This window comes from Mirounga angustirostris, unplaced genomic scaffold (assembly GCF_029215605.1).
Source record: "Mirounga angustirostris isolate CCGP_5_RB_7025 unplaced genomic scaffold, mMirAng1.0.hap1 SCAF_3, whole genome shotgun sequence".
NCBI lineage: Eukaryota > Metazoa > Chordata > Mammalia > Carnivora > Phocidae > Mirounga > Mirounga angustirostris.
The window spans coordinates 180111560-180126816 of NW_026991711.1; the positions used below are offsets into that span (position 1 = coordinate 180111560).

The 15257-nt window shown below is 44.1% G+C and overlaps 1 protein-coding gene across 1 annotated transcript in view; it reads left to right on the forward strand.

Annotated features, from left to right (window-relative positions):
* The window catches only part of SGPP2 (sphingosine-1-phosphate phosphatase 2), a 109355-nt gene that overhangs the window by 65885 nt on the left and 28213 nt on the right, over positions 1–15257 (forward strand). Inside the window, exons 3-4 of the mRNA XM_045867333.3 lie at positions 11641–11820; positions 14368–14457. Coding sequence (XP_045723289.1) covers positions 11641–11820; positions 14368–14457 — 270 coding nt within the window. The remainder of the gene's footprint in view (positions 1–11640; positions 11821–14367; positions 14458–15257) is intronic.

Here is a 15257-nt window from a genome sequence, read left to right on the forward strand (position 1 = left end):
ATGGCTCAGTAGGTAGAGAGGCTGACTCTTTTTTTTTTTTTTTTTTAAGATTTTATTTATTTGACAGAGAGAGAGAGACCACGAGAGAGGGAACACAAGCAGGGGGAGTGGGAGAGGGAGAAGCAGGCTTCCCACCGAGCAGGGAGCCCAATGCAGGGCTCGATCCCAGGACCCTGATATCATGACCTGAGCCGAAGGCAGACGCTTAACGACTGAGCCACCCAGGCACCCCAAGAGAGGCTGACTCTTGATTCAGCTCGGGTCAGGATCTCAGGGTCCTGGGATCGAGCCCTGCGTCGGGGTCCGTGCTCAGGGTCAGTGGGGGCAGTCTGCTTGAGGATTTCTCTCCCTTGTCCTCTGCCCCTACTCCTGCTTATGCTTGCTCACTCTCTCTCTAAAATAGATAAATAAATCTTAAAAAAAAAAAAAAAAGGTGAGGCTTCTCTTGAGTGGGGAGGAACTGAGAGTTGCATGAGTTTTAAACATGATAAAGGAAGTCATGCATTTTAGGCCAAGTACAGGTAGCAAGGTTGAGTAGCATGGACTATGCGTTGTTCAAATCTGTTTGGTTCCTGAGTTCCAGATGGCAAGTGACATGAGGTTTGATAGCAAGAAATTTATCCAGATGTTTACCTAAATCTCTTTAGCTTCAGATTTCAGGAAATAAGAATTTGGATAGCGAGGGATACATGCATATTGACTGCCGGCTTGCTTGCTTGCATGCATGCATGCATTCAGGACCTAGGCTTGTTGCAGGGGCCAGGGGAGTAAAACAAGCATAGCCAGGGTGGCTGGGTGGCTCAGTCGGTTCAGTGTCTGATCTTGATTTTGGCTTAGGTCATGATCTCAGGGTCATGGAATCGAGCCCTGCATCTGGCTCCTGACTCAGTGGGGAGTTTGCTTGTCTCTCTCCTTCTGCTCCTTCCCCTTCTTGCACACGCCCCCCCTCTCTCAAATAAATAAAATTAAAAAAAAAAAAAAGCATAGCCTAACCTAGAGGTATTCATATGAAAATGAGTGGTGATCAATAACCACATAATTATGTAACTGTGATTCCCAGAGTGCCTAGTACGTGAGGTGAGTTTTTATTTTTTAAATGTACATCTGGGTTCTACTTATGTTGTAAAATATAACCAACAATCAGGTCATGATTTCACAAATACTGTACTAGAAAGGAGTAAACCAATCTGAAGACCAATATTATCTAATAACATGAGTCGTCCATGGATGAGACAGAATCTAGAAGGATGTTTTGTGACTGACTGTAGTTTAAAAAATGCTAATGAGAGCTGGACCTGGAGGGGACCCCAAACCCAGTTGGGTAGGAGGCCACAGAAAGGGTCCCACCAGAGGTCCAGACACATTCCAGTTAAAACTATGCTGACTCAATCTTGAAAATACTAAAAAGCTAGTCATTTAGGCTATCCTTGCCCCATGGAGACCAGGGATGATGCTTGGCTAATTGGTGAGGCTGATTGGCGAAGAATTCATTTAGGCTCTTGGCTCAAATTGCTTGGAGTGATTTTCCTGAATTTGTTGGGTTTCTAACCTGTGGGAAAGTCCTGTTGCAGGTTTTACTGTTTTTGATGCAGGCAAGAGCACTAAGAGTCTTAGGTTAGTCGTCAGTCAGCCAAGACTGAAGGTGGAGTTTCCTTCCAGCTTAAATTCTGAGACTTTTTTTCTTCTTTTTTTGCTGTAGCCTAGGCTGGCTGGCTGGGTTACACACACAGATTTTTAGCGCATGCTTGGAGATGCAGATAGTTTGTGGTTTTAATCAGATGAGAAAATTGAACATGGTGAGTGACTAACATCTATTGCATTTTTGCTTTCAGGGGTCTATAAAAATAAAGGTTTTGATCTTTCAATATTATTTTGCAGTTTATTTTTCTGTGGTCAGCAGGACTGACAATGAAAATACTTAAAAATGTGAGAGAGGAGTGTCATAAAAAGGAATTTTCTTTGCAATGGTTACATTGTTATCTGAAGTGAATTTTTATTTGTATGAAAAATTCAAATAGTACACAAGGTACCCACCCCAGACCTCAGTTCTACCCCCACGAGTGATTCTGCCATCCACAATTTCCCACGTACCTACATGCATTTATATGTAAATATATTTTTTTAAAAATACAAATGGGATCAACATATACTCTTGTAGCCTCTCGCTTTTTTTCATTTAACCATATATTTCACGGTGCTTTTTGAACTGTTGCATAATTTATTTAACCAGTGGCCTGCCATGGGTATTTAGAGTTGTTTCCAGGTTTTTGTGATTGGTTGGTTGAAGGAGGGTGGGCTTATGCATGATTTTAGCTTTTGTATGTGCTCTATAATTATTAGGACTGAAGACACCCATTCCCTCAGTGGGCACCATTTTGGATGTGACATCTATCCAGTAGTGAGTAAAGGATACTGTGGTCCCAGCCTTCCGCTGGACGATTCATTGGTGGAATGGTACAGATAAGAATTTGGAAATTTTCTCATCAGCGGTGACATCTTAATCTCTTAGTCCCAAGGGCAGTCAAGTGACCTCTATTGAGTGCTACATGCATGTAATGGGTTAGGATCATAGCATTTGGGCTCCTTAAGGAAAGATATCTGTTTGAATATATTAATCGTCAGATGCTAGATGGTGGAATATGGTGAAAAGACCATAGGATTTGGAATCAGAAAACAAAATTCAAGTCCAGCTCCACTACTCTGATTGTTATCTTTAGTGAGACATTCATCTTCTCAGTTTCCTCATCTGTAAAATAGGAATGATATGAACATTAAAATAAGTAAGTTCTATGAAAATGGACTGAAAAAAAAAATCACTGCACAAATATTAGGTTATTATTGAACCCAACTCCTTCTTAATAATGAAAAGGAGGCTCAATTGGTTGTAAGTAATTTTCCTAAAGGTGTCCATACATCTATGACTTAATTATTAATCTTTGTACCTTTAGTATGTCTTCAAAAGGTCCAGAAGCAGATCTGAGCCTGAAAAAAATGGAGCATTAGAAAGAACCAGCAAATGTTGTAACTTAATTATTTTATTTTTCTCACCTGTCATCTGTGCTTTAGTTATTATATCTCCATTTCCACGGGAACTTGAATATGTAAAGACCAGTTTTCTGTCAGGCTTCTGTGATTTATGGTGTTTGCTCTGTAATTTCTTTGTTTTGGTGCTTCAGGCATGGAATGAAATCTTATTAGTTTGAAATTACAGTTGCTTCTCTCAGTGACTCATCAACCCCCTCCCCCGTGCGCACACCCACACACACACAAACACACGGCACACTGGAAATGCGCTCAGAATTTTAAAAAGTAAATAAAATAAAGTCATGCCACAAGTATGAGAAGACATTCACCAACTGAAAACAACTTCTCTCACTGGCTGGTAGGCTGTGGCTTCTAGAATGTTCCGAATAACCATAACAAAGAGCTGCTTTTAATTCACTCCCTGCTGCCAAACAAGCTGCCACAGAGCCACCCCCCCCCCCACATCTCCCAACCCCCATGTCTTCCAGGGAGAAGAGAGGACAGTATGCAGGGTAAACAAGAATTCAGTCCAGTGCGGCCAGTCTCTTAGGAAAGTGTTGATCTGAAAAGCCTCCACCCAGCTAATAATTGCTTTAAAATGAGTCCTCTACTCCTGGTTTGGAGTAAGTGGGTTTTCAGCATCTTTCTCTGTGGCCTGGGCCATCACTCCCTGGGTGCCCTACAGAACCAGGTTAGGGCAGAGCTTGGCGGGGCTCCTGAAGCAGAGAATATTAGTAATCCCCTAGCGGCTCCTCTGGAATCAATACTGGAAGGTGTTGTCAGTAACACTTTGCAGCAAAGGACTTCAAGGACACAAAGAGGAGGTGTTTCGAGGACCCATTTTGATGTCTCATTTCTCTCTCTTTTCAATTTGTGATGAAATTCACATACCATGATATTCACCTTTTTAAGGAATGTAATTCCATGGTTTTTAGTGTATTCATGAAGTTGTGCAACCCTTACCCCGATCTACCTTCAGAACAGTCTCATCTCCCCCAAAAGAAGCCTCCTATCCCCATTCCCCTCCCCTCCAGCCCCAGACAACCACTGACCTAATTTCTGTCTCTATGGATCTGCCTAAGCTGAACATTTCCTGCACATGGAATGATACAATATTTGTCCTTTTCTCCTCTGGCTGCTTTCACTTAGTATACTGTTTTCAGGGTTCATCCATATTGTAGCCTTTGTCTGTACTTCATTGCTTTTTATGGACACATAATATCCCATTATAAGGATATACTGCATTTTGTTTCTCCATTCATCAGCTGATGGATGTTTAGGTTGTTTAAACTTCCTGGCTATTGTGAAGGATGATGCTAAGACCATTCATGGGCCAGTTTCTGTGAGGACATAGGTTTCCAGTTCTCATGGGTACGTACCTAAAAGTGGAATGATTGGGTGTCTGATCTTTCTTTATCCAAATTATCAGATCAGTAACCTGAGAAGCAGAGGAATGAGCTTAATTTGGTTGGACTAAGAAACAAGATGGGTATGTACGGGCAGAGAAGCTGTGGTCTTTGGATTACATGTTAGTGTTCTCTAGTCTCCAACAGTTAAAGAATGATATAACTAAATTCCTGACTTCTTAAAAATAAATCCATGGATAAGCTAGTTGTAAGTCCCAGTGACTCACAATATTTCCACCCCATGACACTGAGGGACACACTTTTGTTACTGTGACTCCCTCATGGCAGAGGGAGCTATGGGTATAGCCAGAAGGAAGGAAGATGTTAAAGTTTATCAGAATGTATGTGTGGATGGAGGATGGTGAGGGGATGTAATTTGAAATTATGTCCCTGTATCATACAGAGGATTTAGCTTTTATTATAACAACAGTGGAGTCTTTACACCATGGGGGTGGGGATGCTTTGGGGGGGAGGAGGACAAATGGGGTACAGCTGGTAATCTCATTGTATAAAAAAGAATGAGTAACTGCCTTCCTAGTAATAATGTTCTTGCAAGGATCCTCTATTTTCGAAACTATCTAGGTTTTATTTATACTAGTGTGAAAAGTAAAGTCTTGTTAATCTGAGATGTGTTAGACACCATGGAGTTGTCAGTGGGATTGTAATAACTAGAAAGGGCAACCACGCGAAGAGAACATGCACTGTTTTCTCTGACTGCCTCAGATAAATCCAGACATTAAGAACGGACCCCAAGTTGGAAGTCCTTCCATGCCGGTAAGACATGTTTTGTGTTGACAGAATTGGTTTCCCAGAAAAAGCCTTTTATCTGCTTGGCATAAACAGTAGACTATCCAGAAAACTGGATACCCCCCCACCCCCGACCTATACATTTCCTTTATCTTGTAATCAGGGCAAAAGTTAAAAAAAAAAAAATGGACTAATTCCTCATCACCAAATGCCACAGGGCCCCAGCACCGTGCAGGGGACCCAGACAGCTTGCTAAGGCATTAATGATCTATAATTGCTTCCTGCCTTGCCGCCTCTCATGGATTTTTCCTTCACATATAGGCCTTTGGGGCCTCAGCCCAAAGGAACATGATGGATGATGAAACTTAATTTGGTCCCTTTAGGTAGGAGGGCCCTTCAACAATACAGAGCGAAGCCTTCCATTTAGGGCAAGCCATGTCAAGTTAATCATTATACTCTTGAACTGCAAATTAAGTGGAGAAATAGTTCTCTTCTGCCACAGTACTCTTTTCTTCTTTTTAAAGATTTATTTATTTTAGAGAGAGAGCACAAGATCGGGGTCGGGGGGCAGAGGGGCAGGGGGAGAGGGAGAAAGAATCCTTGAACAGACTCCCCACTGGCCGGGGAGGACCTCGGGGCTCAATCCCAGGTACCTGAGATCATGACCTGAGCCGAAATCAAGAGCCAGCCACCCAACTGACTGAGCCACCCAGGTGCCCCATAGTACTCTTTTTAATAGACTTAATTTTTTAGAGCAGTTTTAGGCTCATAGCAAAGTTGAACAAAAAGTATAGAGAGTTCCCATATACTCCTTGCCCTCAGCCATGCACAGCCTTCCCCATTATGAACAGCCCACACTAGAGTGGTACATTGGTTACAATTGATGAGCCTACACTGACACATGATAATCACCCAAAGTCCGTCGTTTACAGTTCACTCTTGGTGCGGAACATTCTCTGGGTTTGGACAAATGTATAATGACCTGTATCCACCATTACAGTATCACATAGAGTAGTTTTACTGCCCTAAAAATCCTCTGTGCTCCACCTATTCATCTTTCCTCGCCTCCAGTATCTGCCAACCCCTGATCTTTTTACTTCTCCACAGTTTTGCCTTTTCCAGAATATCATATAGATGGAATCCTATAGTATGTTGCCTTTTCAGATTTTTTTTTTCTCACTTAGTAGTGTGGACTTAAGCTTCTCCCATTTTCTTCTCAGGGCTTGAAAACTCGTTTCTTCTAGCGCTGAATAATATTCCTTTGTCTGGATGTACCACGGTTTATTTATCCTTTCACCTGTTGCAGGACTTCTTAGTCACATCCAAGTTTTGGCACTTATGAATAAAGCTGCTGTGAACACTCATGTACCGGGCTTCGTGTGGACATAAGTTTTCAATTCCATTTGGGTTAAATACCAAGGAGCATGATTGCAGAATCTTACAGTAAGAGAATGTTTAGTTTTGTCAGAAGCCACCGAACTGTCCTCCAAAGTGGCTGCACCATTTTGCGTTCCCACGAGCGAAGAATGAGCATTCCTGTTACTCCCCCTCACCAGCACTTAGTGTTGTCAGTGTTTTAGATTTTGACCATTCTGACAGATGTGTAATGATATCTCCCTGATTTATTTTGTAATTCCCTAATGACATTGATGCTTATATCTGCAGTAATGTTTTTAATATATTAGACTTTTTGATTCTGTCAGGCCCAGCACAGTTGTTGTTGTTGTTGTTTTAAGCAGGACAATGCTGTTTTATTGAAGCAAATAAAATGCAAAGAAGCTAAGCATACTTTCTGCTAATGTTTCGATTCATAGGCTCCATGAGAACAAAGATCCCGTCTACCTTGTTCTTCATGGTGATCCCCAATCCAGCCCAGTGCCTGGTCATTCACACACTATTTGCTGAATACAGAGGATTAAATGGCAGTCTTCAAAGATACGTCTACATCCAGTTATATGGGACCTGTGAACACTATCTCTTTTAGAAAAAGAATAATGGGGGCGCCTGGGTGGCTCAGTTGGTTAAGCGACTGCCTTCGGCTCAGGTCATGATCCCGGAGTCCTGGGATCGAGCCCCGCATCAGGCTCCCTGCTCGGCAGGGAGTCTGCTTCTCCCTCTGACCATCCTCCCTCTCATGCTCTCTGTCTCTCATTCTCTCTGTCTCAAAAAAATAAAAAATTTAAAAAATTTAAAAAAAAGAAAAAGAATAATGGGAGAGGTAATTCTGCTAAGGATCTTGAGATGAGGAGATTATCTTGGATATGTGAGTGGGCCTTCAATCCGATGGCAAGTGCCCTTATAAGAAAAAGGCAGAGGGAGAGTTGAGATGGACAGAAGAGCAGGAGACAGAAGGAGGGGGAAGAGGCAATGTGATCAAAGGGGCAGAGATTGGAGGAATGTGGCCACAAGCCCAGGAGGGCCTGTGGCCACCAGAAACTGGAAGAGGCGAAGAAAGGACTCTACCCGAGAACCCCTGGGAGTGTGGCCCTATTGACACCTTGATTGCAGGCATCTGGCCTCCAAGGCCTAGCCAACCACTAATCTATTTTCTGTCTCTCTGGATCTGCCTATTCTGGATATTTCATATCAATGGAATCATGCAATATGTGCTCTTTGGTGTCTGTCTTCCTAAACTTCGCATAGTATCACCTCCTTTCATATTCTAAATGTTTTGTAGTGCCCCTGTTGCTTTCCTTAAATGAGATTCATAGAAAATATGACCTACTTACATAATTTCTAAAAATCTGCCTTGTAATAAGAAGGTGGCTTTTATTTTTTTATTTTTTTAAAGATTTTATTTATTTGACAGAGAGAGACACAGCGAGAGAGGGAACACAAGCAGGGGGAGTGGGAGAGGGAGAAGCAGGCTTCCCGCAGAGCAGGGAGCCCGATGTGGGGCTCGATCCCAGGACCCTGGGATCATGACCTGAGCCGAAGGCAGATGCTTAACGACTGAGCCACCCAGGCGCCCCAGAAGGTGGCTTTTGAAATAAGCAAATTCTGGGGCCTGTCCACGTAGGGTGGTAGGATCCGTGGACCTGTACACAGTGTCCCTGTGTCACCTACAGTGCTGTGGACATGGGTGTGTGGCATTAGGATCTCAAACACAACAAGCAGCATTTCCATTGGTGACCCCGTTTCTCCGAACGGTGAGCCATTCTAGATACAGTTCCAAACAAACCAAACTTCAGTCTTCCCTCCGTTTACCTGGTGTTGATGTTCTCAGAACCTTCAGTGCATGTTCAAACCTTGCAAAAAAATATTTGGTGCTGACTTGTATCAGAGACTTAGGCTCTCCGTTCAGAGGATTACAGATAGGTGTTCATCTACAAGGATGTCTGGCGGAGCCCTCCAGAGTCATGTTAGAGACAAAAAACGATGTTGGAGAATGACACCATCTTGTGTGTGATTGGCACACCGCAACCCCGACCTCTTCCCCTCTTCATGCCGGCAGGACCTACCACCATCGAGCTAACCGGGAGTGTCTCCCGGGAAACCATACGTCCCTTGTGAGGACCAGTGGTTTAGCTCTTCTGAACTTAAACATTTCCAAGTACACGATCACCTCTGGGTTCCCAGTCCATCAATTTCTGTGGGGTTTTTTCTCTCTTATTTAAATAATTTCTACTTGCCATTCTTCCAACACTTATAAACCTATCCAACATTCTTCCAGCTTAAAAAAAAATTTTTTTTTAATCTGTCTGCTGACAGATGACTTGAAAAATATAACCCAATCTGTTTAAAGAGAGCTGTCACTACGGTAACTGTTACTTGAAATCTATTGATCAGATACAATGTGATGCTGTGGTAATATTGTTGAAAGAAAATGAACAATTGTCCAAATTCTTAAGAACATCCTTCAAACATGGAAGGCAGAATAGAAATGAAGTCAGAGGGATTTGTCAACTTCAAGGAAATCTAAAAATTTGTCTGAAGACCTCCCGGGCTGTCTTCACCTAATGATATTAAGGGTCCCTGTCTGAGGATTTCAAGAATTTCTGAACAAACTAGAGTTATTACGCCAGCCGTGTTTTATTTTTGCTGGTGAGTGGGGAAGGGACAGTGTTGAGAAATCCATCTCAAGAAGCTTTTGCGACATTCCTGGTAGTCAGTGATGGCTGTGAGTTTTCCAACTGCACACATAATTGTCAGTCTGATGTGGTTTTTACAGGTTCACAGGAGGGAGGCAGAAACATGAAAGAGTGCGTTGGTTTCCAGGACAGTAGTTCCTGGTAATAAGGGGATGGTAAAGAGGTTGAATTTCAAAGTCCGATTAGAAATCACAGCTATGGAATTCAGTGATTGTCACTGAAAAGCCTGTGGATTTGGCCTGCTGTGCACAGACGGTAGCTCTTGGTTTGTTAACCCAGAGCAAAATGGCAGCGGAGCAGAAAACATAAGCAGCGCCTTCTGGGGGATGTGCGAACGCTAGAATAATGCTTGAAATAAACGAGTTAAAAGAAAGCACCAGAACGTGGAAACCCTGAAGCACTCTGGCTGACTAATGAACGTTATTTTGAAATAGTCGTTCATCAGGGGTTTTGTTCTAAAGCAAGGTAACTCCATCCATCACAAGTAAATAAAGCCCCCGTAAAATCAATAGGGTTAGGTTTATGATTAAAGCCCATGACAAACGAACCTGTGCAAGAACAGTGTCAAACGATGTATCATATGATCTCACTGATCTGAGGAATTCTTAATCGTAGGAAACAAACTGAGGGTTGCTGGAGTGGGGGGTGGGGTGGGAGGGATGGGGTGACTGGGTGATAGACACTGGGGAGGGTATGTGCTCTGGTAAGCGCTGTGAATTGTGCAAGACTGTTGAATCTCAGATCTGTACCTCTGAAACAAATAATGCAATCTATGTTAAGAAAAAAAAAAGAAGAAGAAGAAGGTAGCGGGAGGGGAAGAATGAAGCGGGGGAGATCGGAGGGATAGACGAACCATGAGAGATGATGGACTCTGAGAAACAAACTGAGGGTTCTAGAGGGGAGGGGGGTGGGGGGATGGGTTAGCTTGGTGATGGGTATTAAAGAGGGCACGTTCTGCATGGAGCACTGGGTGTTGTGCACAAACAATGAATCATGGAACACTTCATCTAGAACTAATGATGTAATGTATGGGGATTAACATAAGAATAAAAAAAATTTAAAAAAAAAAAAGAACAGTGTCAAACGGGGCTCCTCAGACTCTCGTGTGCACACGAACCACCTGGGAGTCTTGTGACAATGGGGCTCTAACTCCGTCCGTCCAGGAGGCCGGGGCCTGAGATTCTGCCTTTGAAACCAGCGCCCAGGGGGTGCGCACGCCGCCCACCCTCAGACCCCACTTTGAGCTGCAAATGCAGACTTGGGGGAATGGGTTGCTCTTCCCTCTTTATCACCGATCCTGAAGTCGTCCTGTAAAGTCCCATGACAAAATGAGTCTGTGGTTAATAGTCCTGTTCATCTCTGAAGGATACAGAAGCCAAATTCTGATTTCTATCTTGTGTTCTAAAAAAAGGAAGGGGGGGGGCAGTTTTTTCGTTCATGCCATCATGAAAAATCATTTGAAAAAACTGTAGATTGAGTTGTCTTGATTTTAGGGTTGAAAATACTCATGCCATTTATTTTACTGATACCATTTACTCCTGATGACTGAAAGAAATTAAATTTTATCCAGTATGTTACCTACATGCATCAGGAATAACAGTGGCATTCAAAACTTTTTAAAGCAGAACTTCTGTAAGAACAGGCGCTTTTCTGGTTAAAACTTGAAAACAAAGACTCTGATTTGAGAACTGTCCTGGGTTTTGAGGAATTACCATGGTAGGCGTCAGCTACAGATTTTGAAGCAAAACTCCCTGGTTTCGAATCTGGTCCTCCACTTACTATATACAGTGGTTGTTCCTCCATAAAATGGATCTGCATTCTCTGGTGTTACTGGATTAAGTGAATGAATATTTGTGAAGCTCTTAGAACAGTACCTGGCATGCATACGAAGTATAGAAATGCTTGTTAAGTATATCACTAAAATTTAGATATGTGTTAATGTCAGGGCACCTGGGTGGTGCAGTCGGTTAAGCGTCTGACTCTTGGTCTCACCTGGGGTCGTGATCTCAGGGTCGTGGGATTGAGCTCCACCTCGGGCTCCACGCTCAGCTCGGAGTCTGCTCAAGATTCTCTCTCTCGGCCCTACCACCCCGCCCCCCCAACATCTGCACTCTCTCTCTCTCTAAAATAAATCTCAAAAAAAAAAAAGAAAAGAAAAAAAGATGTGTTAATGTCATGTCTTACTGGCCCAGTGGTCTTCTGGAATTCAAAAGGTCTGACTAAAATAGCATCCTACAAGACTTTCCCAGCTAGTAGCTGGGTCAGAGAGGATGGTGATTTCAGCCAACAGACTGGGAACCCCAAAATAAATTCACACCATCTAGGGGTTTTACTTGTTTGGTCGGACTCACCTCAGTCCTTTGGTTTTGCAGTTGGTGATGTATATTGGCCAGGTGGCCAAGGACATCTTGAAGTGGCCTCGTCCTCTCTCCCCTCCTGTGGTAAAGCTGGAGAAAAGGGTGATTGATGAGTACGGAATGCCGTCCACCCACGCCATGGCAGCCACAGTCATATCCTTCACCCTCCTCATCTCTACCATGGACAGATACCAGGTGAGGCCTGACTCCTCTTCCTCCCACGTAACCTCATCCACGCAGTGAGGTAGCAAAGAGAGGTTTTGCTTCAGAATTTTCCTTTTTGAGGGACTTTGAGGTTTATGAAATGAAGACTACGGGGGATCGAAATGTATTGAGTCATCAGTGACAATTTCTTCATAGAGAAAGTGACATATGGCTTAGCGTCCAAATGAGGCCGTGCCTCATAGTGAAAGTGATACCCCCAGGAACAACACCCCCACCACGAGACAACATGGACTGCCCCAGGAACCAGGGTGTGGAGTCTCCCCAGCAGAGCATCGTCACCCTGAGCTGCCTGACTAGACCCCACATTATCGGTTCTCTCATCTTCTTGTTTGCAGCAGACGGGAGGAGCTTAGGATCCTCATTATTGGTCCTCCAGGACTGAGATGATTCCCCCAGATAAATCCTCCTGCTAGACTCCCCAGGGCCCGGGGCAGGAAAGAGTCTGGGCCCCCCATTGGCTCCCAAGGATGCCTCTGCCCCTGGTTGGGGCTCAACCACTAGAAATAATGGCTCCATGTTTTCTAGAGTACTCTAAGGGACAGCAGGTTGATAAATGTTGCAAATAGAAGAATGTCACTTAATTAATAATCTGCTTAGATGCCAGTTACAGTCAGACCTTTTACAAGTTACACTAATACTGCAGTGAAGTTTTTTTTGCCTGAGAAGTTTTGCTCCAAGTTTGTGTTTCATTTAATAAATTGTACCTTTTACTCTCCAGACAATTCAGATTTCATTAAACTTAACCGTCGTGTATGTAAAAGACAGTACTGTTTCGCTTTGTCCCTTCACCCTCAAAACACAGGAGCACATTCTGTGCTCCAGGTTGTGCAGAATTAGGGGAGTCCGCCTGATGTGGTTGGACAAGGACAAAATTAGTGTTGGGTCCTGGCTCTACGTCTATGGTCTTCTGCCTGGTCACCTGGGGGTCAGACCTCAGTTTCCTGGATGGGAAAGGGATGGGTCTAAGGAGTATGTCCAACTAGGTATAGTATAATCTATCGTAACTTCCTTACGTGTCATGCCAAGATCAGAAATTTCTGAGATCTCCAGTACTGTATGAGTTCACTTAATGCAGACTTAGGAGCTATGTCGTATGCAGGGCATCTGCCCCAGAAGGACACGGGCGGCCCAAGGCCAGCCCCCTTCGGGCTGCTCTCAGCATCCAGAGAGGCACTGTGCAGGAAAAAAGCCCCAAGTAGCAGCTGACTGCAAGAACACAGCAACAGCCACTGTTTATAGACTCATTTCAAGGCCTCCTGGTCCTTCTCAAAAAACTCTTTTCAGCTCATATGATGTAGCAGTTTTCAGCCTGAGCTGTTACTCAATTTTTAATGATAAATATATTTAGCTATTTGGGTTATTTGCTGTAAACAGTTCTAAATATGGCTTACTTATATGACTATGTGTGCAGGCTAATGCCCAGACTCTAATTTCTGAAAGCATTAACTCATTCATTTTTAACACTTTTTCCTAAATTAAAATCCAGCATGCGGTTAATGATAAATGTTAAGAAAAGACCTACGACCATGTATAATTGTACTCCCATCTTGCATCAGAAAGAACATGCTGGTCTTGGATTCAGAAGAGGGGGCTTCTGGTTCTGACTCTTACCCTTTACGGACCGTGTGACTTTGGGCAGGTCGTTTGGCCTCTCTGGGGCCAGCTCCTGTTGTGAGGATCAAATGGGATGATGGGTGGGAAAGCGTCTGTGCGCTAAAGTTTAATAGCGACGTAACTGATTATCTAGGTTAAGGGTTTCCTCAGCTGTGGAATGGAGCTAATGACAGAACCCACTTCATAGGGTTGTGTCCGATGCGAGGAGGGGGTGACTCTAAAGTGCTTCACACAGTGTAGACAGCTCTCTGTCGTCTTTATTCTTTTCACCATGGGACACCACAGGTGTTGGTGCTTGAAGTACATGGATTATGTCTCTACGTCTTCATTTATAAGCAGAATACCCCTATGCTCCTTATAGGACTCAGCAGTAGCCAGATTCCTCTGGTTGCTGTAGTTACCACCAGCAAATGTTGAGATGTAGTAAAGTCTGGATTTTTGCCTCAACACCTGTACGTAAAGGTGCCCGTTCTCAGCCTGGCTGGGCTTCCTTAGGAAGCCGGTGGTTGCCAAGCTTTACCACCCAGCGCTCGAAGAGGAAGTCGTCAGTTGCGCTTCCAGGTGATGGGGCTGTCCATCTATCTCGCCCCTCACTCCATACTCTACACTTCATACACGTTGGGCTAAGAATAGGTCGAAATAAAGAATGATTTACTTCACGAAAACTATCCGCACCATGTCTGTGGTCATGAGGCCTTAAGCCGAGTTCTAACGATGTTGTAGGCATCTTCCCCTTCTTTTTGCTCTTTTTCCCACTTTTCAAGTGGCTTGAGACCATCAGACTGCCGCTCTGGGGAAACTGAGGTCGAGGCTAGCAGTCGTTGGGTGGGAACCCTTTCCTCCCACCGTGTCGAACCGTGTGAGCACGATCTCATTGCCTTGTTTTCCCTTCTCCCCACACAGTATCCCTTTGCTTTGGGACTGCTGATGGCTGTGGTGTTTTCCACCTTGGTGTGTCTCAGCAGACTCTACACCGGGATGCACACGGTGCTGGTAAGTCCTGCAGTCAGGTCTTCAGGTGACCGTCCCAGTAACGCTGTGGCCGACATATCAGTGTGTTCTTCACACTGTATTATGTCTACAGCTGTTTGCATGTGTAATTATATTTCCCATCAGGCCCATGAGGTAAGTAATTATTATTTTGTGGCCCCTGCATCATCATAATAATAATAATAATAATGAGGGCGCCTGGGTGGCTCAGTCGGTTGAGCGGCTGCCTTCGGCTCAGGTCATGATCCCGGAGTCCCGGGATCGAGTCCCGCATCGGGCTCCCTGCTCTGCGGGGAGCCTGCTTCTCCCTCTCCCTCTGCCTACTTGTGTTCTCTCTCTATCTCTCTGTCAAACAAATAAATAAAATCTTTAAAAAATAATAATAATAATAATAATAATGAATCATTAAGATAATATCAAGGAGGCTCAGCTGGGCTAGACCCTCATGATCTGGAAGATTGGCTAGAATGGCAACAGAGGCTCAGTCATTTAGGTTCATGTTGGTTTACTGATGATGCAGAAGCAGTGCAGGAAAAACACCCAGGGTCAAGGAGGCGAGCGGGTGGATAGGGTTCCCCGCTTAGGCCCTCACACAGACAGGCCTGGATTTTTAAGGATCTCGGCTGCCCTTTTAGAGAAAGGGTCCCACTGGGTCAAAAGAGCCCAGAATCATGGGTTCGCTTCCTTCTGTACTGTTCTGGGCTGGGGGCCGTGGTGGGCACAGAGACGCCCGCCTGCATATAAAGGTTCGGCTACCCTTTTACCATATTCAGAATTTCCAGGGCTGCTATGGTTAGCACAGT